Here is a 26,370-nt window from a genome sequence, read left to right as displayed (position 1 = left end):
TATCTGGTGTTGGAAATAAATTAATACTGTACTCCTAAAACTCATTCAAAATTTTAGCATCAAAAGATTGTCACCATATAGTAAGTGTGTGCTGGGGGGTAGGGCTCTTTGTTTGGGGGTAGGGCTCTTTCTACTAGACAAAGCTAATTTGCTTGAGGCAACATTTGCCATGGTGAGATATAAACTTTATTGCATCTCTTTCCAAAGGCAAGATGCCAGGAGAAGATGCTACCCCTCGAGTTAAGTCATTTTATTACCTATAATGACTAGGGTGTTTATAAGTTGAAAAGATATTTTCCCTTGCATTAAGTAAGTTTGGTAAAGGGCCCCAGTTGAGGTGGATTTATCATGAATTAAATGAAGTTTAAGCTTCAGGGCTCCTTACTTGCATAAGTCCCTTCCAAAGTCTTGGGAGTGGTCCTAGCAATTTTTGTATTCTTATCTTTGTGTGCTTTTATTAGAATTTCCCAAAGTAGATAAGGTTCAGGCCCTACAAAAACTTGATTCTTCACTGGCTTTCAGGTAATTACAACAGTAGATTTCTTAAATGAAGCCTGTATGTTATTGACAAACACCAGATAACCAGGTTAGCAGTGTCTATTCCGAATCTGAAGTTCACCTCAAAGTTGAACCAAGGGCTTTTTAATTAAGTGCAACTTTGTGAATGGCAGTAATAATCATATTTCTCTCAGATGACATCAGGAATGAAATGAAATGTTTTCACCAGCAGTGGTTGATAACCCTAAATGTTGAGTATACTTTTTTTCTGACTTAAAAGTGCTTCTCCTTCATTCACCTACACAGGTCCAGACTGATGGCTTATTTTTTTTTAATTCTTTTAGTCACTTCATTGTTTTTAACAATACAAGCTCCATGATTTTAGAAACTGAAGGACTGTACAGTGTAGAAAGGCTATCTAATTATCCAGACAGAGCATGTTCACATGCTGGCTTGTCTGTGGTACGTCAATATTGCACCAAGAACATACGCATTATGAGAGAATTAGAGGAAAACCAAAGCCTTATCCCTATTGAATTATTTACCCCACTGTTGAGAATATTGATGAGAGGGATGCGGTCATACCATGAAGGCAAATTGAGCTGTGGTCACCAAGCCTCCCAGTCGGGTGGCCTTGGTTTCCTTTAGATAGCTGTGTACACACAAAAGTTAGCACACTGGAGGGTGTCGTCATCACTTTTTGGTATGTACTGGAATCCTGGCAGCTTCTCAGATTCAGAATGGCATCGACATTAAAAATGAAAAAGAACTCACTTGGGTCTGTCCTCTGGGATGATTTAGGGTTGCTGGTTGTGGGTTTTTTTTTTTTTGTTTTTTGTGGTTTTTTTGTAATAGTTCAAAAATTTGAGATTGTCACACCTAGCAACTACTCTATTTTTCTTCTCCCAACTGCATCTTATTCTTACCACCTATATTACGTTTCTTCTCTCTGTCAAAAGCATAGTAATTCTTCCTCTGCCCTATAACATTTCTTTAATACCTACATCTCTTAGATACGTATTATGTTCCAGGCACTATACTTACTATACAAGTAAGTATACCACAGTGCTTGATACATGGTAAATACTAAATACATATTACTTCACACTTTTATTCTCCCAACGACTCTTATTATCCCCATTTTGGGGATGAGGAAATTGAAACTCAGAGACATTGGATAACTTGCCTAGATTCACACTGTTAATAAGAGGCAAAACCGCTTATGAGCTTTCCAAGTAATTTTCTACGCAGCTCTTCATTTCCTTGCAGTAAGAACTAACTGATGACAACTTGGCTCTTTGTACCTTGCATCTTGAAGTTGGCTTCTAACTTGAATAGCGCCTTTAGAGCAGAGAGCTCTGGTTTCCCTGTGATAATTCCACACTTCTGGAGCTCTTAGCCAGGCCACCTCTGGGCATCCCCAGGGTTTCTGGCCAGTGCAAATATGACATCATCACTTCTGAGCACCTACTCTGTGCCCAGTCTATGCTGGGTGCTTTGCTTATGCTCTTTCACTTAATCCTCAAGCTGCCTTACAAGGTAAATGGTACTAAGTAAGACAGAGATGTTCATTATTCAAGTCACTGTACCAGAAAGTGACAATCAAAATTCAAACTCAGGTCTGCCTGATTCCCTTATTTCTTTCTCTATTCTTCCCTGCCAGGGACTCTTCTTCAAGGCTATTCTCAGAACTTGGATGGAAAGACAGATTCACCACTTCAAATTCTTTAGGCTGCCCCCACCCCATCCCAAGAAAGGGTTTACGTGGTGCAGCTGGAGGTCTTGTATTGAGGAGCCTCACGTGGGGAGTCATGTTCTCATGGCTCATGGACCTATGTAGATGAATAAAGGAAAGGGGGTCAGCCCATCCCCAAGTACTTCAAATATATTGGAACAGGGTCCAGGTCACTCTGCTCATTTCTTTGACTGCCTTCCTCCAAGGAACCAGTTTGCCCTGCCTGCCTTGGGATTCTAGCATAGATAGTTGTGGAGTTTGTCCTATTTTAAATCTGTTTTCACTGCCTGCTTTGGACATTTTTTCAGCTAAAGCTGTTAGGATTTCAGTACACTCAGGACAGTGATGACAAGCTTCAGTCCTCAATTCTTCTCTGTCTCCTCAGTTAATAGAAAGGAAACGTAGCCCATCTGTCTGGACCTGTATAGAAGAATTTGGAGAAAAAAATAACAGGTAAGAAATGTTCCCTTATTTTGTGTTCTACAGCAGAAGGCTGATGCGAAAACATTTGAACTTTATTCTTCAAATAAGATACATTTTTCAAAACCATTTAGGACAGCATTCCTTAAACTTTGACTCTGAGATGGTCTTTGAGGCTAGTAAAAACTGTTGCCTAGGGGAATCTGGGTAAAAATATATACATATTCCTTGATCTGTTTGTTTTTGTAACATTTTATAAGTTTGAAATTATTCAAATGAAACTTTAAAAAAAGTTGCCAAAAAAAACCCCAAACTGTTCCCATGTTTTGTTCCATAAAGATAAGCTCATGAATCAAAAAGGTAATGGACTAGAAGTTGGCATACCTTTTATGTGTAAAATGAGGGAACCAAGCCAAAATGGAAATGATCTGTAGTACAGTGTCCACTGTGAATCTAAAACCATTTGTCCTTTGGTTTGTGGGAAAGTCGGTGCTGTAGGAGCCCCCACATTGAGTTGTTGACTCATTCGCACTCATTCTCCCCTTTGCCCAGACACAAGCTTAGTGAACAAAAGGCTGCTTTAAAGGCAGGAGGAAGAAACGGTAACTTAAAAGTGGCCGCACACTTTTATTTCACTAGGGATGAACACAAGGATGTTCATCTCAGAGAAGGGCTTCTTGGTTAAGAAAAAACAGTGAGCTCATGGAACCAAGCCCATGGGCAAGCTATTAAGGAAAAAAGTGAAGGGTTGGAGAATTGAGATAATTCTGGAGAAGGATAACAAACTTTGCCAAACTGTTTTGGCTACCTATCGCTTTATGACATTCCATTTTTATATATAGGCGTTCGTGATGACTAGGGGAAAGTGGACAGGGGAAGATGCAAAAGTGAAGCAATTCACTGTCACAGGAGCCCGTCAGTGATCTGATAGGTTTTAATGCCAAAAGTTTGTTTTTCAGCTCCTCAAAGTTTGAGGAACTGTGCCTCACCAAACATGTGACACTCACATTTTTCCTTTTCTGACGTGCACACGCTGCTCTATTTATTTATTGTTTCTTCATTTTTGGCTATGCTGGGTCTTCGTTGCTACACACAGACTGTCTCTAGTTGCAGTCACTGGCTGCTCTCTAGCTGCAGTGCACAGGCTTCTCATGGCAGAGGCTTCTCTCGTGGAGCATAAGCTCCAGGGCGCGGAGGTTTCAGTAGTTGTGGCCCAGGGCCTCATGAGTTGTGGCTTGAGGGCCCTAGAACATGCAGCCTTCAGTAGCTGTGGCCCTAGAGCGTGGGCTCAGTAGTTGTGGCATGGGGGCTTAGTTGCCTACAGGGGCATGTGGAATCTTCCTGGACCAGGGATTGAACCCATGTCTCCTGCATTGGAAGTGTAGACTCTTAACCACTGAATCTCCAGGGAAGTCCTATCTTTTTTCACTTTCTTGATAGTGTCTTCTGAAGCACAAACATTTTTAATTTTTATAAAGTCCAGTTCATCTATTTTTCCTCTGATTGTTTATGCTTTGGGTATCAGGTAGCTTAGTGGTAAAGAATCTGCCTACTAATGCAGGAGATGCAAGAGATGTGGGTTTGATCCCTGAATCAGGAAGATCCCCTGGAGTAGCAAGTGGCAACCCACTCTATTATTCTTGCCTGGAAAATTCCATGGACAGAGGAGCCTGGTGGGCTACAGTCCATTGGGTCAAAAAAGAATCAGACCTGACTGAGTAACTGAACACAGCACATACACAATGCAAGGTCATAAAAATTTACTCCTTTGTTCTCTTTCAAGAGTTTTATAGCTTTAGCTCTTACTTTTGGATATTTGATCCATTTGGAGTTAATTTTCTTATATGGTGTGACGTGTAAGAGTCCAGCTTCATTATTTTGTGTGTGGATGTACAGTTGTCCCAGCACTATTTGAAAAGACTACACTTTCCACATTGAGTTGCTTTGGCACCCTTGTTGAAAATCAATAGACCATAAATATAAGGCTTTATTTCTGTACTGTCAATTCTGTTCCATTGATTTAACGTGTCTATTCTTATGCCAGCCCCACACTGTGATTGCAGTAGCCTTAAGCTGGGTTTTGATACCACCAACATTGTTTCGGTTTTTCTTTTTCCTTGAATTGCCATGTGAATTTTAGAATTAGGTTGGCAATTTCTGGAAAGAAGTCAACTGGGATTTTGACAGACATTGCCCTGAAACATTAGGTCAATTTGGGAAGTGGTGAAATTTTAATAAGGTTTCTTTGCTATCCATTTTATTTAGACCTTCTTTAATTTCTTTCAACAATGTTTCATACTTTGCAGTGTGAATCTTGCACTTATTTGGTTAAAATTTTTTCCCAAGTATTTTATTTGTTTCGATGCTGTTATTTATGGAATTGTTTTCTTAATTTCATGTTTGTAGTATTCATTGCTGTTGTGTAGAAATATAACTAATTTGTGTATATTTATCTTACATTCTGTAACTTTGCTGAACTCTTTCACTAAGGCTAATAGTTATTTTTAGATTCCCAAGAATATGTCCTGTGGTCTTCTAGTTTCCCAGGAATGTGTTAGAACGTTACAGAGTCTCTGTGGGCATCTCATTCCTCAGCTTTTCTTTCTTTCTTTCTTTTTGGCTGTGGGTCTTCTTGGCTGTGAAGGCTTTTCTCTAGTTGCAGTAAGGAGCTACTCTCTGGTTGTGGTGCACAGGTTTCTCATTGCAGTGGGTTCTCTTGTTGCAGAGCACAAGGGTGGCTCTAGGGTGCATGGGCTCATGAGTTGCAGCTCCCAGGTTCTAGAGCACAGGCTAAGTAGTTGTGGCACAGGGCTTAGTTGCCACATGGCATGTGGGATCTTCCTGGACCAGGGATCAAACCCATGTCTCCTGCTTTGGTAGGTGGATTCTTTACCAATGAGCCACCAGGGAAGTCCCTCAGCTTTTCTTTTTAAGCTTTTTGGTTAGGCTGTTTTTTGCCTCAAACCGTTATCCACGGCCTCATACAACTGTCTTGTTAAAATATTTACCTGAAAATATTTTCCAAAAATACTACCCAAGAAGAGCCTTTTACATTAGGTAGCTTCCAGTCAGGTCAAAGGCAAACCTTTCAAGTAAGGTCTTCTAGGGAACCACCAAACGTGTAAAATAATGATAGTGCTTTGGAAGTGAGGCTTTCAAGGCCCTCCCAGTCCATTCTGCTTCCTCTGGTACCAGAAATGTGGGCTATTTTTCAAGGCATGGAGAGCAAAGGTCTGGAACAAGTGAACAGTTACCTCATTTGTAAAATGGGGCAACACAGATCTCATTGTTCTTACAGAAATTAATTTATTTTCCTTGAATAAATGGTTCCCTGATTTGCTGCAAGCCTGTTGGTTAAATTTCCAGAGTTCAGGAAAAGTTGATTCTGACCATTTTTTGGTCAGTTTTGTTGTTGTTACTTTTATGGAGGGACGAATTTTCAGATGTCCTTACTCCATCAGTTTTACTGATTTGCCTGCAACATTGTTTAAAATCTCAGTGACCATAGGCTAATTAAATATTTGATCATGGGGAAAAAAAAGAAAAAGAGAAAGTATAATTCTCATAGAGGCTTTCCCAGATGGATAGATGAAGTTTGAAAAGGTATTTCTATATTTAGTGCTCTCACAATTAAGGTTAACATAACAGATATTTTTAATCCCTCATTTTTTTTCCCCATACAGGTTAAACACAGGCTTTAGAGTCAGAACTGAGTACAAATTCCAGTTCTGCTTACTAGTTTGATGACTTAAAACAAGTTATATAACTTCTCTGTGCCTCAGTTTCCTCATTTGTAAAATGGGGTAATAAGTTGATCATGTAAGATTACTATGAGGATTAAATGTTAAATGCAAGTCACAAATGCCTAGCAACCCAACAGATGTTAGTTGTGATAATTAGCTTTACAATATTCTGCAAAAATATGCTAGTGATTCTTGGGTGGAGTTAACCTAAAGACAGATTTTCTTTCCTTTCTTCCTGTTTCTTCTTGGTTTTCCTTTTCCTTATTTGTTTTAAAGAACTAAGAAGAAAATCTATTCTAGGATTTTGGAATAAAACTTTGTTCCAAAAAATTAATTTTTTCATTTTTTTGATATATAAATAAAATGTTATTTATTTATTCAACAAACATTTATTAAATACCTAGTAAATATTAGGCACTCTGTCAGGCACAGGGATAATAATGACAATATACTGTGGTCACTGCTTTCAAACTTTTGACAACCTATGAGACTGACAAACAGGTGATTATATACACGGTAGCAAACACTATGATCCTAGGATACACATGGGACCACGTGATGGGAATATGACTTTCACCAGTTCCTCTTGTATTTATCTCTTCTTCTTTGGCTCCAAAATCAAGGAACTGTCCTATTTTTGCCTTTAATTAGGTAGTTTAAACTATGAAATATAAAAAAATTTTCCAGAAATGAAAAACACCTTGAATTATGGAAGACTCTAGAAATAGTATTTCTTATGGAGCAAGGGCCTCCTACCAGCATAGTCACTTCTAGGGTTTTTGACCTGAAAAGTTCTTTGGCGTATTTTTTCTTTACTATCCACTATTTTTCTATTTTTTCCCTCTTTTTCTCTTCTCCTTCTTATCATCTAGAGACTTGGGTAATTCCCAAAGGAATAGTGCTTTACGAATTCTAAGGATGATTTATAGGTAAAGACAGAAACAGATTATTTTTTTTTACCAAGTTCCATATGCCCCAAAAATGAATGTAAACTTTCTTGGATGTCATTGAAAATGTGGACAATTTTGATTCCATTCCATTTTTCAGAATTCTCAATCGTAATCCTTTGACAGCAGTGGAAGATTCGTATCTTTTTAAATTGCCAGCATTAAAATATTTGTGAGTATTGCAGCATTTTCATGACCCTTGAGATGATTTCTGCTCTTTCTTACTTTTGTTACAGGTTGAGTATTTTGACTAAAAAGTCATAATTTAAATTTTAACTAGGTTATTGATACAAGAGTTATTGGCAAAGAAAAAAGTTAAAGAATGTATATGAGTAAGACAGCCAGCAGAGGAAGAGAGCAGTGTTGAAGAACACATACAGATATGGGACATGGAGATGCATGTAGGAATATTATTTATCCCAGAAAGCAAAAAGGAATAAGGGGTACATTATTTAAAAAAAAAAAAGTTATCAAGAGCGGTAGATGCAATTGAAAGTAAGAAGTCAGGGTAATAAAGATTTTACTATTCAGCACCAGGGTCATTAATTTGATGATGCAAATTTAAATTTCTCCAATAAGAGTTCTCCGGAATTATCTAGGGCATATAAGAATTCAGAATTGAAGTAGTCACATGTTAAAAATTTTAAGTTTTAGAATTTGTGTTTACATTATATGTTTATATCTTGCATGTTTGGGCTTCTCCTTCAGAGACATGGGAACAACACAAGTGTCACTCACAACAATTGAAAGCATTCTCATGATGACCCTTGAATTGGAAACACTGTAAGTTGATTTTTGTTATATTTATTTTCACTCGATTGTGTATTTTTAGGTTTATTTTATTATTTTTTAAAGTTTATTGATGTATAATTTTCATTTAATAAAATTCACTGTTTACAAATATACAGTTTGATGTGTTTTGATGGCCTTATAGTTCTGTAGCCACCATTACATTTGAGATATAGAAAACTTCTCCAGCCCCCTAAAAGACCCCTCGTGTCCCTTTGTAGTCAGTCTCCTCCTCCCGCTACAGCCTCTGGCAACCACCAATCTGATTTTTGTCCTTATAATTTTGCCTTTTCCATGGTATCTTATACATTAAATCATGTGGCATGCAGCCTTTTTGGTTTTGACTAACCCTTTCACTTAGCCAGGCTCCTTGGAGATTTACTGATGCAGATGTACCTGTGGGCAGTTCATCCCTCAGCAATAGTGCCGAGTAGTATTCTAGTTGTGTGGGTATATAGTTTGTTTATGCATTTGTCATTGATGAACGTCAGCTGAGTTGTTTTGTATTTTGGCTATTATGAACAAAACCCCTAAAAACATTCACATGCATCTGTGAGCATATGTTTTGTGCAAATATATATTTTCATTTCTTTGGGATAAAATACCTAAGGGTAGGATTGCTCATCATATGTTAAGTGATTATTTAACTTTTTAAGAAACTGCTGAACTGTTTTCTAAAGTGGCTGTTCCATTTTGCATTCCCACTGGCAACGTCTGAGAGTTGGGATTGCTCCACATCTTCACCTGATCCTTATATTTGTTTTAAAAAACTTAAGCCTTCCTAGTAGGTGTGTGGTTAAATCTCATTGTGCTTTAATTTGCATTTCTCTAATAGCTGATGCTGTTGAGTGTCTATTCATGTGCAGATATCTTTTAAAATGAAGTGTCTGTTCAAATCTATTTTAATTGGATACTTATATTGAGTTTTAAGAATACTTTATAGAGCACTGAAAAATAAGTCCTTTCTCTTAGATATGTGTTTAGTAAATATCTTCTCTCAGATTGTGATTTACCCTCATTCTATTAAAGTGTCTCTGAAGACCAGAAGTTTTAAAATTTTGAAGAACTCTAGCAATTTTTCTTGTATGGTTTGTGCTTTTTTGTGTCTTACCTAAGAAATCTTCTTCTGAGATCCCATTGCCTAATCCAAAAATCACAAAGATTTTCTCCTGTGTTTTCTTTCAGAAGTTGTATAGTTACATTTAGATCTATGATCCATTTAATTTTCATGTATGGTGTGAGGGAAGGGGTCAGGTTTTAATTTCTTGCAGTTTAAAAAAACTATTTCTGTAGGACTTTATTGTGACAGTTTATTACACACCTTCAGCTCAGTTCAGTCGCTCAGTCATGTCCGACTCTTTGCAACCCCATGGACTGCAGTATGCCAGGCTTCCCTGTCCATCACCAACTCCCAGAGCTTGCTCAAACTCATGTCCAGAGAGTCGGTGATGCCATCCAATCAGCTCATCCTCTGTGGTCCCCTATTCCTCCTGCCTTCAATCTTTCCCAGCATCAAGGTCTTTTCTAATGGGTCAGTTCTTCGCATCAGGTGGCCAGAGTACTAGAGTTTCATCTTCAGCATCAGTCCTTCCAATGAATATTCAGGACTGATTTCCTTTATTTGAGTGCTGTGTTCTATAAAGGTCAATTAGGTCAAGTAGATTGATAGTGTTGTTCATGTCTTCTAGTCCTTTCTGATTTTTTACCTACTTGTTCTGTTAATTATTGAGAGAGGAATGTTGAAATCCCTAACTATAATTGTAGATATTTTTGGTTTCTCCTTGCGACTCTCATTTTTCATTCATATATTTTGAAGCTCTTCCCGAATGGATAACTTTTTAGGTAATGTCTTCTTCATCAGTTGACCTTTCTATCATGGTGAAGTAGCATTCTCTATCCCTGATATTATTCTCTGCTTTGACACTGACTTTGTCTTAAAGTGATACATCCACTCCAGTTTTCTTTTCATTAGTGTTAGCATAGGATAATTTTTTCTATCCTTTTAACCTTTTATTTTCTATTGAAGATGGTTCTTGTATATAGTTGGCTTTTGCTTTTTTGTCTAGTGTGATGATTCTTTTAATTAGGGTGATTAGAGCATTTGCATTTAATGTAATTATTGATATTACTACATTCAAATCTACTGTCTTGCCATTTGCTTCCTATTTGTCCCATCTGTACTTTCTTTTTCCTTTTTCTTCCTACTTTCAGACTGAGTACATTTTATCATTTTATTTCCTTTGTTGGCTTCATTATAACTCAGGTTTTGTGATTTTAATGATTGCTTTATAGTTTACAGTATGCATCTTTAACTTATCACAGTCTATCTTCAAATGACATTACACAATTTCATTAATACTATAGGAATCTTACAATAGGGTACTTCAATTTCTTCCCTCCTGACCTTTGTGGGATTGTTTTCATATATTTTACTTATGTCATAAACAGCACACTATATTATTTTTTGTTTAAACAATAGATTATCTTTTAAAGATATTTAAATAATAAGAAAAATCTTATATATTTACCTATGTTGTTACCAATTACAGTGTTTTTATTCTTTTGTGTAGATCCATGATTCCATCTGGTATCATTTTCCTTCTGTTTAAAAATACTTTTTAACATTTCTTACAATGAAAATCAACTAGTGATGAGTTCTTCAGCTTTTGTATGTCTGAGATAGCCTTTATTTTTGAAAGATCTGGGTATAGAATCCTAGCTTGATAGAATTCAATTCACTACTTGAGTTGTTATTACGTTAATCCACTTAGTATTTGCTTACATTGTTTCCAACAAGAAATCTGCTGTCGTTGTTATCTTTGTTCCTTTATATGTAGTGTATAGTTTTTTCTTCTGATGGCTTTAAAATTTTTCTCTTTATTGCTGGTTTTGAGCAATTTGATTATTTGTGCCTTGGTGTAGTTTTGTTTCTTATGCTTAAAGTTCACTGATCTCAACTTTGTGGGTTTATAGTGTTTAACAATGTGGGGAAAATTTGGCTATTATTTCTTCAAATTTTTGTATCTCTCCTCTCCTTCATGGACTCTAAGTATACATATATTAGGTCACTTGAAGTTGCACAGTTCATTGTTGTGCTGTTCATTTTTGTCCTTGTTTTTTTTTTACTCTTTGTGTTTCATTTTGGTTTGTTTCTGTTACTATGTCTTAATGTTTTCTGATCCTTTCTTCTGCAGTGTCTAATATGCCATCAACCTCACCCAGTATCTTCTTCATTTCTACATTGTCTTTATAATCTCTAGAAGCTCAATTTGGATCAGTTTTACATCTTCCATGCCTCTAGTTAACATCTTCAGTCTTTGGTCTGAGTTTGTAACAAGTGAAATACAGTTGTTATAATTTTTTTCATGTATGTTGTTGTTGTTGTTCAGTCGCTAAGTGGTGTCTGACTCTTTGTGACCCCATGGACTGCAGAATACCAGGCTTCCCTGTCCTTCACTATCTCCCAGAGTTTGCCCAAATGCATGCCCATTGAATCAGTGATGCAATCTAACCATCTCATCCTCTGTCACCCTCTTCTTTTGCCTTCAATCTTTCTTTTCCAATGAGTTGGCTGTTTACATTAGGTGGTCAAAGTATTAGAGCTTCAACTTCAGCATCAGTCCTTCCAATGAATATTCAGGGTTGATTTCCTTTAGGATTGACTGATTTGATCTCCTTGTTGTCCAAGGGTCTCTCAAGAGTCTTCTCCAGCACCACAATTCAAAAGCATCAATTCTTCAACGCTTAGCCTTCTTTATGGTCCAACTCTCACATCCATACATGACTAATGGAAAAATCATAGCTTTGACTATATAGACCTTTGTTGGCAAAGTGGTATGTCTGCTTTTTAATATGCTATCTAGGTTTGTCATAGTTTTTCTTCCAAAAAGCAAGTGTCTTTTAATTTCATGGCTACAGTCACTGTCTGCAGTGATTTTGGAGCCCAAGAAAAGAATATCTGTCACTACTACCACTTTTTCCCCTTCTATTGCCCATGAAGTAATGGGACCACATGCCATGATCTTAGTTTTTTGAATGTTAAGTTTTAACATTAGCCAGCAGTCACCCAGTCAGCCAGCTTTTTCATATATTATAATTTGTTTAATGTCCTTTTCTACTAATTCTTATATCTGTATAGATAATGAGTTAGTTTTGATTTATTGCTTTTTTCCCCAATATAGGTCACATTTTCCTGCTTAGTTGCATGCCTGGTAATTTTTCATATGATTCTAGACATTGTGAAATTTTAGCTTATTGTGTGCTATATATTTTTATAAAACATTTGGGCTTTGTTTTGGGTAAAGTTAAGTTACTCGAAACAATTTTATTCTTTTAGGTCTAGCTTTTAAAATTCATTAGGTAGCACTTCAAGTAACCTTTAGTCTAGAATTCATTATTTGCAACTAGTGAGACAAGTCCTTTCTGTGTACCATGAGGTTTTCTCTTCTGATTTATAGGAACACCCAACCCTGTGTGATATCCAGTTAATCTTTTCTTTTTTACTTTTAAAAAAATTTATTCATTTTTTTAAATTTATTTTTTGTTGAAGGATAATTGCTTTCCAGAATTCTGCAGTTATTCTTCTTATTAATCTTTTCATGTGGTTCTTTTCCTGGCATCAGTTAATTCCTCACACAAATATTGTGTGACCAATACTTTGTTGAATACTTAAGAGCTCCCTCTGCATATCTCCAGAGTTCTTTGTGTACTTCTTTACCCTCTATTACTCTGCTTTGTGAACTCTCACCACCTTGGTTTTCCCAGATTCTCAGCTCCATTTCTTCATCGGGGGAGTCTACCAGTCTGTGCCAGCGTTTTTCTTCCCTGTACCATGACCTGGAAATTCTCTTAAAGAAGTAAGCTAGGGCAATCATAGGGGTCACTTCATTTATCTCCCATCTCTTGGGGATCACTGAATTTGATTGCCTGAGGTCCAGTTTCTTGAAAACTGTTTTTCGTATGTTTTGTTTGATTTTTTCATTGTTTCAGGTAGAAGGTTAAATTGGTCCTGACTACTTCATCTTGACCTGAAGCCGATCATATTCTTGAAGTCTGTTTTGTTTTGATATGGAGCCCATTCAGAGACTAGGCACTTCATGTCATGGCTTTGTTTCCTTTAATGTAGAATATCTCCCTGCTTTTTTTTTTTTTTTTTTTTTTGGTCTTTTATGACATTGGCATTTCTGAAGAGTCTAAGCCAGTTGTTTTGTAATTTTCCCCACAATCTGGATTTGTCTGTTTCCTCATTAGATTCAAACTAAACATTTTGGAGTAGAATACTATATAAGTGATGTATCCTTCCTACTTCATCACTTCAAGTGGCCCACTGCTAAGTCTGACCACTTCATTAAGGTGATATCTTACATATGTCTCCATTGTAAAGTTATTTTCCCCCTTGGTAATTGATAAATAATATATGGGCTGAACTTTGGGATCAGTGAAGATCCTACTTCCAGACAACTCTTCAGCCATCTGTGCATCAGTGATAATCCTTGTCTGAATCAACTATTACATTGATAGTTGTAAATGACACTTTCCTAATTTTATCATTCCTTTCTCATTTATTACCTGTTATTATTCTATAAAGCAAAGCTCCCTCACTTTTCTTTTTGAATATCATTATAAACCCATGTACTCTTCTTTAATTATAACTTGTGGTAATGACAGTGTTATTCTTTTGACTGTTCACATTGTCCAGATTTGGTCAATGAGATCTCTGTTATTGTTTAACCACACAGTGTTTTTTTTTATTCCTAGAGTAATTTCTAATGTATTTATTACTCATAAATAGGAATTGAGAAAGAGACTCCAGAAGTTGGGGACTTATTCAGATTTTTCTTAGAAGTCTGCCTACTTCTGTGTACTGTCAACCCAAAATGAAGTTTTTGGGTTGGAAGGAGATATTTCTGAATTAAACTACAGGTCAATGTCACCCAATTCTAGTCCCTATTCCCTTTTTTCTAGGCATACCATCCTCACTGCCACCCTAATCCTTCTGTTGGGCACCTCTGGCCTCTATATTTATTTTCAACAGTCAAAAACAGCAACTGGCCAACTGATCTGTATCCAGTTCTCCAATCCATATGCCCCAAGAATCAACTCCTTTATGCACTGGCCTGTGGTGGCCTTGGCCTGCCTCCTCCACCTACTCGAGTAGCTCCTTTACCACAAATTTGATTCTCCGCATTTCCATTTATAGGATCTTACCTATCCGAATGGCCTGCTGCCTCTGCCAATTTAAAAATACTATTGAGGTTGTCTGCAAGACAGTCAAACTGCACTGTGACAGTGATTGCCTGACAAACGTCACATTTTGTGGTGAGTCTGAATTGCCTGATGGTAATTTTTAAATTTTCTTCTAATTCTTTGATTTTTATTTTTAACCAGTGATGATAAATTTTAAAATTAAATAATGTAATTGCATTATTTTTATTCATTCAGAGTTCCACATCCCTAAATTTCTAAGAACTACTCTTACTAAAAATCAGATTCGTGGTTACATTATTAAGCTAATAATAGCTTAGTTACATTGTTAACTTAATAAGGTAACTGATATACATACATAAAATAACAAGAAAAAGGAAGGAAAAGGGGGAAGGGCATTAACGTGAATGGCCACATAGTGTATTCTGTGCTGTCTGCAAATGAGAACTTATTCATACAGTGCATCAGTTTGTAAACTGATTATACATTAGGTCTCAAGTATCCTTTGTCTTATAGGATAGATGTAAACATATTTTTTCATATTTTTGATATTTTGTCTATTTTTATAATATTATAAAAGAGTACAAGTGATGCTGTCTTATGGCCTACTTGGAGCCTGAGTTTCTGGTTCCACTACCAGAAGCTGCCAGCTAGCTCTTGTAAAGGGTGGGTGCACTGTGTGTGTGCTAAGTTGCCCACCAGACTCCTCTGTCCATGAGATTCTCCAGGCAAGAATACTGAAGTGTGCTACCACGCCCTCCTCCAGGGGCTCTTCCCAGCCCAGGGATTGAACCTGCATCTCTTACACCTCTTGCACTGGCAAGTAGGTTCTTTACCACTAGTGCTACCGGGGAAGAGCAATTTTATTCTTAGACTGTCCAGCTCTGAACTTGATCTGAATCTCAAACTTTCCTATCCACAAAACCCTCAGGTGCTTCTGACTATTTTTCTATATATTAGATTTGTTGGCACTAACTTGATAACCTCCAAAATGCTCTTTGATGCCCAGATAGCTTGAATACAGGTATCTATCAATGGTCTAGAACACATCATAAATAATAACACTTTGTTACTTATATAAAAATAATTTTTGTTTATTTTTCAAAAAAATTTTTATTTTGGCCACTCAGTTCCCTGACCAGGGATAGAACCTGAGCCATGGCAGTGAAAATACTGAATCCTAACCATGATCCCACCAGGGAACTCCTCAAAACAATTGTTTTTACCAATTATATTACTCCCTTCTCCCCCAGAAGTGGGCCAGGAAAGGCATTTTTAATCTCCTTTTGCAGATGAGGAAAAGCAAGACCCGAGGTATTCAGTGCGATGGCCTAGTACCCAGATCTCCTGTCTCCGATTTTAGGCTCTCTGCACACCCATGCCCCTCCTCTCTCATGACCCTTATGTCCTCCTTTGACCCTTGCCACCACCATTAAAATTTTTAATCCTTTTGGAAGAGAAGCCCAGCTACACAACAGTACATATACAGTCAGAAGCTTTGGATGGTTTCCCAAAACACTGGAAATATTAGAAGTGAAATGAAATGAAAGCAAAGTAGGCAACTGACAGAAGTTGCTTTTCCCTTCTGCATTATAGTACTTCAGGTATTATTCTATTGATCTGTTGAACATTCCACTCTGGCATATAGGCTGGCTATATGTTAGCTAATGGATCCCTGCCTGAATTTCAGCAAAGAGCCAAGGTGACGTAAGAGTTTTGGACGTAGAGCTCTCTGTTCGAGGGGCTGGAATGTATGGAGGCAGGGACTGAGCAAAGGATGGGTGGGTGGAGGACACGGTCGGATGATGACCTGTCGGCCATCGTGGTTGTGGTTGTGGTCATCTGTGATAGCAGTAAGAATGCAAATGCACTGAAGAGGTGGAGAGGGGAGACCTTATGCTCCTCTGCATCTGAGGCAGGACAGGATGGGGTATGTGCCTGTGAGGAGTCACAGTAGATCTGAGTAGAGGACTCTTTGTCTCCCTGCCAGTCCCTTGGGAGCCAGTCGAGGGATCCTAAATATAATTACTATATTTCATGCCACAGAATCTTCTGAGTAGATGGTCACTTTTTCAAAAGATATCTTTTTTCACCTTTTATTGTTGTCAATCATTGACTTACGTTTGGGTTTCTTTCTCTTCCTTCCAAGTGGCAGTCAAACATTTGCTGATGCCTAATTTATTTGTCTGGGATGCATGACTGTGGACTGACAAAAAGCTCTCCCATCAGTCTTCAGTTATCAAAAGCAGTCTCTTCTCTTTCGACAGATGAGAACGCATCCATAGGGAGTGCAGAAGGGTCGTTCATGAAGGTGTTACAGGCCCGGAAGAAGAGCACCAGCACAGAGCTGACCATTGAGCCCGAGAGGGCGTCCTCAGACAAAAGTGCGGTCAGTCTGTCAGCCTTCATGAATGAGCAGCTGGACTTTAACGACGAAAGTGATGTGATCAGCGCACTGAACTACATACTGCCTTATTTCTCAGAGGGAAATCTAGAAGATGTTGAGTCAACATTATTGCCCTTCATTCAACTTCTTTTTACAAATGCCCATGAGGGAGATACGCCACTGGGCCATTTCAAAAACAATACAAAGAACCCTTCTGTTAAGCCTATATACAACAATTCGACTTATAAAAATAAACTGAGGAAACTCTACTTTCTGGAAAACTTGTTAGATGCAGAAATTCAAGGAAAAATTGATGAGGTTAAAAAGAAAGAAAAAACGGCCATGCTTATCCATGCCAACCTTTTGGGTCCCAAATTTAAACGCCAGATCTTTCCGAAGAAACTGGACACAGCCCAACCACAGGAAAACAGCCTAGCTGAGATTGAGAGCCCAGGGCAAAGGCTGCTCAGAGCGAACAGGGTCCTCAAGCGCCCGAGGGGCCTACGGAAAAGGCACTTCAAAGATGCGGGAGATGAGAGCAGCGAGAAGAAACAGAATGCCCAGCCAACTGTGGAGAACACTGCCAAAGAAAGAAGGCTCAGGAGGCCATCCCCAAGGGAGCTGGACAAGCTGGCCATGGTGCAGAGGCCCAGGAAGTTAGTGGGGAACTCCTTCAACACGGAGCCTGCGTTCATAAACGAACGCAAGGCAGCAGTCTCTTCTTTCCTGAAGCAGTACTCTCGGGGCAGGCCTTCCGACCCCCTCCCTCCAAAACCCCAACCTGAGGTTCAAAACAAATCCAAAGACTTATCCTACACCATTTTCATTTTAGAAGATGCCGATGCTAGAGTGAGAAACATGAAGTCTTCCAAACCAGTCTCGCATTCCAGAAAAAAATACCTCTTCCATAAAACTCGCTCTCGGGTGGCCCACAAAACACCAAAGGCCAAAACTAGCCGAAAGCTGAGAAAGAAAGGTTCACTCAGTAGAATGATGCTGGCCAGAAGGCCTCTGTTCTCTGCAGTGAGGAGTCTCATCAATTCCCCTCCACGAGAGGCATTTTCATCTTCAGGATTACTGGATCCTCAGGAAAATCGTTTTTCAGAATTATATTCTCTTTCAGACCCTCCTAAAGAAAACTCTAGTTCAGTTAACAATACTCCACATGTTTCTGAAGCAGTTATCTCTTCGGGAAACAATACTCTGCCGAAAGAAACCAGACCTAGAATCACTGCCCATGGTAATGTCTCCAGTGCACGTCCTACTGTTGCTGTGGACTTCATGCCACCTGTTCAGCACACCAACGAAACACAATGGGAGTACCACAACGTGGGCATTGAGTTCGCCTCTAAGCCCCCCAGCATCAGTTTCCCAGTGCTCTCCCCAGGCGATCAGTTTGAAAGTCAGCTTAACCAGCAGCTACGGTCCCTCATCCCCCACAACGATGTGAGAAAACTCATTGCTCACGTCATCCGGACTTTGAAAATGGACTGCTCTGAGACCCACGTGCAGCTGGCCTGCGCCAAACTCATCTCCAGAACAGGCCTCTTGATGAAGCTTCTCAGTGAGCAGCAAGAAATAAAGGTGTCCAAGGCAGAATGGGATACGGACCAGTGGAAAACTGACAACTACATCAATGAGAGCACAGAAGCCCAGAGTGAACAGAAAGAGCAGGAGTCCAGTGAGGTGAGGGTCATGCCTGAAACATGGGGCCTGGACTTGCACTCAGCTCAGGACACGCCATTAAAGTGCCCAAGCAGGAAGACCTGGGGCTCCTGGTCTGTATCTTGTCTCGGCCAAGCTGGCTAAGACAATAACCTCCCGTTCTGCTCATTCAGAGAAGGTGTCACTGTTCCTAGGGTAGCTGAGAAGAGGACATTACACACAAGATAAATACATTGTAGAAGAAAATGCTAATGATGAGATCAATAACTGTAAATTTGGTTTCTTCTGATAAAAGCTATCCACCTGAAAAGGATGGAGTCTTCTAGTAGTTTAAGAATAGTTAGCTATTGTTTAGAATAGGTTTAAGAATGCTCAGCTTTCATCCTTTCCAGCTCCCTGTTTTTAAAAACTTGTTATTTATTTATTTATTTTTAGCTCACAAAAGAAGTTCCAGGTTACGGCTATAACAACAAACTCATCTTGGCAATATCTGTGACTGTAGTAGTGATGTTTTTGATTATAATGTTCTGTCTCATTGAGGTAAGGACAATTATTAATTCAGATTCAGAACCCCCAACCCAAAAACTCAAAGCCACCTTTCCACCTGCTAGCACTTGATACTCCTCTTCAGTCACAAGGACTGAGATGTACTTTGTTCTTTTACTGAAGGGTGTGTTCCCAGGGTTTTCATAGGAGCTCCACTCCCAGGAGATATCTGTGGAACTGAATCCAAGATAACAAGCCATTAGACTATTCTGACCAGTGAAGTTTATAAGAAGCCAGAGTTGACACGGTAGGAACAGTTCTTCGACTCAGAACCCCATGTGGATCTGATGCACTCACAGTCAGTCTCATGCTACCTCAATTTTTCTCCTCGTTGGCTGCAGTGATGAGAGATACATCATTCCCACCCTCACGTAGCTATCGGTCACCCTGCTGCTGCTAAGTCACTTCAGTCGTGTCCGACTCTGTGTGACCCCAGAGAGAGCAGCCCACCAGGGTTCCCCGTCCCTGGGATTCTCCAGGCAAGAACACTGGAGTGGGTTGCCATTGCCTTCTCCAATGCATGAAAGTGAAAAGTGAAAGTGAAGTCGCTCAGTGGTGTCCGACTCTTAGCGACCCCATGGACTGCAGCCTACCAGGCTCCTCCGTCCATGGAATTTTCCAGGCAAGAGTATTGGAGTGGGGTGCCATAAGGACCCGGGTGATAGATAGAAGTGCCTTAGATCTCCTCAGCAGCTGTCTTCTCCGGTGTGTTAGGCATTGTGTAAACAGGTTCCATTAGAGCACTACAAAGTTAGAATCCTGCATTAGGCCACCTTGAAGTATGTCCTGTTTAGAGTAGCATCTTCCTGGAGCTAGCCTCTTTACCTTTCATTCAGTTACATAATGGTTTATTACTTTCCCCAACAGGCAGTTGCTAACATTAAGAGGAAGATTTGGGGGTTTTTTTAAACACGTTTATTTTATTTTTTATAACCTTATTAATTGATTTATTTTTGTTGCCCTGGGTCTTTGTTGCTTTGTGTGGGCTTTCTCTGGTCTAGACAAGTGGTAGGGCTACTCTTCCTTGCTGTGCACAGGCTTCTCATTGTGGTGGCTTCTCCTGTTGCAGAGCACAGGTTCTATGTGTGGGAGCTGAGTAGTTGCCACATATAGGCTTAGTTGCACCGTGGCACGTGGGGTCTTCCTGGACCAGGGGTCAAACCCATGTCTCCTGTATTGGCAGGCGGACTCCTATCCACAGCGCCACCAGGGAAGTCCAAAAGAGCAATTTCAATGAGCTGACCATCTTGATTCTACTCTACCGAGTCAGTCTGCTTTATCGCTGCTACTGTCCTGGCAGCCCTCTATTCCAGCCAAAGCGGCCCCCCACCATGTGCTCGGTATACCGTACCCATTGCTGCTTTTACCTGCGCGTTTGCACAGACAAATTCCTTTATTTTACTTGGCCTGTGGGAGTCCTGTGACTCTCAAAAGCCAGCTCAAGTTCATCTTTCTTCAAATAGACTTCCCTGAATAACCCAGCCCTCCTGACCCTAGTCCCGTGAGGCCTGTCACCAGTTCTTATGGGCCCCAGCAAAGCAGTCCCCTCACCTCAGAACTTACAAAAGTGCTAACCAGTTCTTTAGAAGGCGGCTCCATAAGAGCCTCATGGAGGGGAGCAGAGCAGTATAAGGACCAGTGGCTTCCTGGTCTGTCAGACTTGAATAAAACCTGACATGATGTGTTACCCGCTAAACAGAAATGTGTCCATCTGCCGGAGGGCTGGTCAGTAGTGAAAGTACAGAAAGGGAAGAGGGACCAGCAGTGCCCAGCCTCACCTTGTCCAAGAGTAGAGATGACACCCAAGGCAGCATAACTGAAGAGTCAGGCCATCGCCAGGCAGCACCTGTTGAGAGCATCTGGCTACTGCAGGCCTTCCCATTTAATGTGGGATTCAGCTGATTCCTTTGGTTCTAATTCTATTCTCACCAAGTAGCCTTTTGAGTGTGTGGTTGTGCTTTGGTGTGCCTTGGAGGCCTGTCTCTACAGAAGTTTAATTCTCTCGTTGTGTAGACACAGGTGCCCTGTCTGTAGAACAGATGTATTTCTTGTTGTCAAGTAAGAATTTGGCATTCTGATTTTTGATCAGTCCTGTGATATTATTGATAAAGTGAAGCTGCCACAAAAGGAAAATGTGAGTTCTCTCACATTTTCTTCAAATAGACTTCCCTGAATAATCCAGCCCTCCTGACCCTTGTCCTGTGAGGCCTGTCACCAGTTCTTACAGGGAAGAGTAATTTCTGAGCCTAGATGGCTGGGGCCTTAGCATGGGGTCTGGGGCTTTAGCATGGGGTCAGCTTGCTAGTAGTTGGCCATTGCCCAGACTCTACCCTCTGCAATTACAGGTGGCATATGGCCTTTGCTTGTTCAGTATATCTCCATGTGTGAGCTAGTCGCCAGTTGTGTCTGACTCTTTGTGACCCCATGGACTGTAGCTCTTCCAGGCTCCTCTGTCCTTGGGATTCTCCAGGCAGGAATACTGGAGTGGGTCGCCATGCCCTCCTCCAGGGGATCTTCCCAACCCAGCAATCAAACCAGCATCTCTTATCTCTTGTGCATTGGTGGGCAGGTTCTTTACCAGTAGTGCCACCTGGGAGGTCCTGTAACATCCTCTTTTTACTGTTTTTAATTTCCATGTAGTTAAACCTTGCATTTGTATTTATTTATACTATTTCATTGTTTCCTCTCCCCACTTACAAGGTTTTTGAGGACAGGGACTGTGCAATGTTTTTCCCATGACGACACTAATGGTGTTACAGAGATGAGGCATTATATCACTTCCACAGTGAGGAATAATGCAGCGGAATATTTATTTGAAGTCGTGTAGAGAGTCCAGAAATAGACCCATGTGTTCTTAAGATATTTGTCATGTTTTAATATTCTAATCAGTGGAAGAAAATGAGTAAATGATAATCAAATAAGCTGCCTGACTATTTGTGGGGAGGGGGGAGGAATAATAGCAGATCACCTTAGATAAACATGTTTCCATAAATGTGAAAAAATGCTGCATAAAAGTATTAGAAGAAAAGCAGTATTTTAATAATCTTGTGGCAGGAAAGCAGCTTCAGGGCCCGGTACCACGAGCAGAGTCTTTGATGGATCTGACCACCTGGTCTGTGACACCAACTTAGCACTGATTCATGCCAAGTGGAAGATGAAGAATTTTCTGTGTATTGTCTGACTCAGTCGCCACAATCCTGTGAGGATGGTATTACTGTCGCGCTCTCATAGAGGAAGGAAATCAGCATGAGGGCCCAATGGTCAAACCAAAAGCAGGAGCCAGGAACCAAAACCTTTAAACAGTTTTTAAAAGCAGGAGCCGACTGCAAAGCCTGTGCTCCCTACTCTGCTCTCTTGTCTTGTCTCCTCAGAGACAGAAACAGTGGAAGGTTTTGAAACGCTGAATTTCAATGAAAGCCAAACTCGGTTTACTATAAAGAGGCTCGTGGCGGGGGTTTGTTTTTGTTTGTTTGGCCGTGCTGTGCTTGCAGGATCTTCGTTCCGACCAGGGATCAAATCCAGGCCACCACAGTGAAGTCGCCAAGTCCTAACCACTGGAGCACTAGGCAACTCCAGGGGGTTTTATAAATCAACAGGGAGAAGATAGACAGTCCAGGAGAGAAGCGGGTGAGGGCTGAGAAGAGCAGGAGAGACACTGACAGTCTGCCACCACACTGGGCTGTCCTCTCCTCATGGCTCATGTGCAGCGGGTTTTGTTAGCCAAGCCTTTGTCACCTCATGACATAAAAATCGTCTCTGGTCATCATTTTCAAGTACTTTTATAATCTGCCCAGAACTTGCTGTATTTGATTTTTTGTGTGGTTGAGGTAGGGGATCTAACTTTTTCCCCAGTACGTGAAGATCCACTTGTTTTCAAATCTTTCACTGAATGGTTCATTCTTTCTCCCCTGTCTAAAATACTATCTTTACTTGGATTCTATTCTGTTGATCCAGTTATCTTCTCCTGTTATCTTTTCAATTCAGACTGCTTAACTCCAGTTACTCTGTAACATGTAATTTTATATCTGTTAGGGTAAGGCCCTGCTCTTTGATCTTCTTTTTCATGCATTTCATAAGTGTTCTTGAATATATTCTCTACCAAATGTCAGCTCACCAGGTTTTGTTTAAAAATTTCCTTGGATATAAATAAGGTTGCATTGAATTTGTAGGTTAATTTGAGGAGAATTGACCTCCTTCACAGTATTCTCGGAAGATAGAATCCCATGCCATGTATGTATTTCTTCTCCAAGTCCTTCAGGAAGGTTTTAATATTCTCATTACATAAGTCTTACACATTTTTGGTTGAGTTTATTCCTAGTTACTTTATGCATTCTTATTATAAATGGGATCTTTTTTCTATTTTTTAGCTAGTTATTTGAGCTATATAGGAAAGCTATTAAAGCTTATATGTTCATCTCTTGATTTTGTACATAAGCCATATTATTGAGTTCTCGTATTACTTACAGTACTTAAAATGTTGGTTGATTCCTTTGGTCTTCTAAAGTCCATCATTCATATGCCAATATGTTTATCTATTCCCTTCCAATTCTCCTGTTTTCTTACTGTACTGATTAGGACCCCCCCTTCTCCATAGTGATCAATAGTAACAATAATGATAGGCATCTCCCACCTGCTCTTGATTTTTAAACAGTGCTTAGGTTTCTGGTCAATACTTTTATTTTCTTTCCCTACTTCTGAAAGTTTTTTGTTAGGAATTGTCTGTTGAACATGATCTAAAACGGTCCATAAAATGTATCACCAGCTGCATGCAACACCCAAGGTTAGATACTGTGGGAGAGTCAAAGGATTCTTAAACAGGATAGAATTCCTGTCCTTAAAAATGTTGTCAACTCACTGGGTAGGTAAGACTGAAAATAAAAAGTAATGAATAAAGATTTGGCTGTCATGATCGTGATCATGTTTTCTTTTAAAACAGATTTATTCTCATAGAACAACATCAGAGGAAGAAGGAAGCAGAAGGTAAACACTGGCCTTTTAAAGTAGAATTTCAGAACTAGAGGAGAGCTGAGAACTCATCTGTTTTAGTCTCCTCACCAAAGGCAGGAAGAAGCTTTATTTACCCTAGTGCTTTACGCTAATTTATTTATCAGCAGAACTAGCTCCCCAACCAAATCTGGCCTAGCACAGGACTGGGACGGATTCATCTGGTTTCACTTGTTCTTTGGAAAGAGGGTGGATGGGGAGAGGTTTCGGTTGTCCTGCCGGTAGTAGGCATCAGGCCAGGTCAGAGGTGTTCTTGGAGGCTCTGGGGTAGGGAAGTTAGAGATTTGGGGGCTAGCCTTACTCAAAGCTGATGAAAAGTAGAACAAATCATGTGTTCTTCCTGTAAAGAGGCAGGAAAGCTTCCCTTCTCATCATCCTGGTTTTCAGCCCCCAACTCCGTATTCCCTTTATCCAAACCTCATACAGTTTTAACTGGAAGAAACTTTAGACAGTAGTTTTCCTTTTATAATTAAAAAAAAATGGAGAAAAAGAAAACATTTGGCCCCATGGTCACACTGCTAGCGATTATCAAAAAGAAGGTGGTACCTTTCCAATGGGGGCCCCTCATGATCACACTGTACTTGGGCTACGAGCTGCATTTTATGTCACAGCTCAGTACACACATACTTTATGGAGAGAAGTGGTTTCTGATACAAACTCATTGTGCTCTCCGTTTTGTTTTGTTTTGTTTTGTTTTGTTTTCAGTTCTGTTTGTTTTCAAAAAGAATACTTTTGCGTTTTCCTGCTGGTCATAACCTTTAAACTGATTTCACGATTCACTCACACCTTGCATATGGCAGTGACAACCTGCCATATGCAAGTCAGAGTGCTAGATAATTTTGCTAGTTGGGCTTAGGGGTTTACCTGCTGAGATGCAGTTTATCAGATAGAGCAGCTAAGAAAACAGAAGCACCTCCTCCCCTCCCCCACCCCCACCCCAGCAAATGCTGCACAGGAGACTCAGTCCAAAGGGGGCTAGCATGGAATGCTTCTGAAAGGAGTGTGCATCTGCCCAGCATGGCTGTGCAGTGTTTTCTCTGCTCAAGGGCAGTTGGCTGAGGGCCGAGAAATGTGAGTGGGGCTGCAGTCATGCCTGCAGGCCATGCTAAGCCACATGCACAGGTCTCCCCAGAGATACAGGCGGGGGGCCATTTTGGACAGACCCGGAGAGCTTCTGGGAGGCCAGCATGCAAGGAGTGATTCTCAAGAGCCCAGGACTGTGGTGACTTTGCTCATTGTGATTGCTGGCTGAAGTCCCATTTAGCCCTGGTAAGACCAGAGCAAATACACCATGAGAGATGGAAAGCGGCACGTGACACTAACTGTGTGTGCTTTCCTCCAAGGGGCTTTTTTGGATTCCTGCTGCGTAAGAGGAGCTCAGGGACAAGTGAGAGTCAGGTAGGTTTGGGAAGGATAAAGTGCTGTGGCCAGAGGGAGCAGGGGAGGAGCAGAACTAACATGTCGCTCTCTGTGTCCCAGGAGGGCTTTTTCTGGAGGCGGCGGCCACTTTGGCTTCGGGACATGTACAGGCCTCTCAACGCCACACGCAAGAAAAACATGGCGCAGAAGCTGCACGACAAGGAGTCTTCAGAAGAGGATGAGATTTTCAATAAGGATGCAGGGTAAATTACAGGGGACGGTTTATACTTCTTGACTCAGATGAGGAAATAATGAAAAGTGTGATGGCCCCTTTCGAGACTAAACGCTTGGCACTCTGCTTCTTATCCCAGGGGGGCCCCTGCAGCACCGACAGAGGAGGCTCCTCCGGGTACAGACTCGGCTGCTGAAGAGCCAACGGGGGAGGAGAGCGAGGCAGCCGCCGACACCGCCACAGAGTGAGCCCCATCCTGCCACTAGCCACCTGCAGATTTTATTTTCTAATACTGGCTTCTCAGCGTCACTTGTAAAATACTTATTTTTCTCATATTAAAATGTATAAATCCATAACCAATTCTAACCATGTGGTAAGGAATTAAAATGTCAATAGTTGAGTATTTATGTAAAGTATCAAGGGCCCGCAAGAAAAAAGCAGAGCTTTTTTTTGAAACTAGACTCCCTCAGGGCGGCCAGAACTTCCACCAGAGGAAACGCGGGCAGAAGAGGATAAATACAAGAATGGTAGGGGGCTTCCATCCCTGGTTTCCCCCGTATAACCAGCCCCTGGGAACTGGAAAACAGGTCATCCTCAGGGGGCATAGATCATTAAATCAAATAACAGTTTTCTCTGGTGCTCTCTCATCTGGTTCATCAAGTACAAGTTATTTACAGCACACTTGACCTCCTGCTCATGGAGGATCGTCCACTTCCGGCCCCTCTTGTAAGTCACTGGGGCTGACAGAATATTTGGATCACTGGGTCTCCCTCCACCACAGGACCAAGGCCTGACTTTCTCCCAAGCTCTCAAACTCATGTACAGATGTGTTCCCTGTCTTG

The 26,370-nt window shown here is 40.4% G+C and overlaps 1 protein-coding gene across 1 annotated transcript in view; it reads left to right on the top strand.

The window, feature by feature from the left end:
* The window catches only part of LOC128065455 (leucine-rich repeat-containing protein 37A2-like), a 49,645-nt gene extending 23,869 nt beyond the window's left edge, over positions 1–25,776 (top strand). The window contains exons 10-17 of the mRNA XM_052658634.1: positions 7,444–7,515; positions 8,052–8,126; positions 14,332–14,450; positions 16,604–16,881; positions 17,146–18,408; positions 18,823–18,927; positions 25,417–25,559; positions 25,668–25,776. Of these exons, the coding sequence (XP_052514594.1) occupies positions 7,444–7,515; positions 8,052–8,126; positions 14,332–14,450; positions 16,604–16,881; positions 17,146–18,408; positions 18,823–18,927; positions 25,417–25,559; positions 25,668–25,776 (2,164 nt within the window). The remainder of the gene's footprint in view (positions 1–7,443; positions 7,516–8,051; positions 8,127–14,331; positions 14,451–16,603; positions 16,882–17,145; positions 18,409–18,822; positions 18,928–25,416; positions 25,560–25,667) is intronic.
* Positions 25,777–26,370: the final 594 nt, after the last annotated feature.

The sequence above is a fragment of the Budorcas taxicolor genome, chromosome 19 (assembly GCF_023091745.1).
Source record: "Budorcas taxicolor isolate Tak-1 chromosome 19, Takin1.1, whole genome shotgun sequence".
NCBI classification, from domain to species: Eukaryota; Metazoa; Chordata; class Mammalia; order Artiodactyla; family Bovidae; genus Budorcas; species Budorcas taxicolor.
This window is presented reverse-complemented; position numbering and strand designations above follow the sequence as displayed.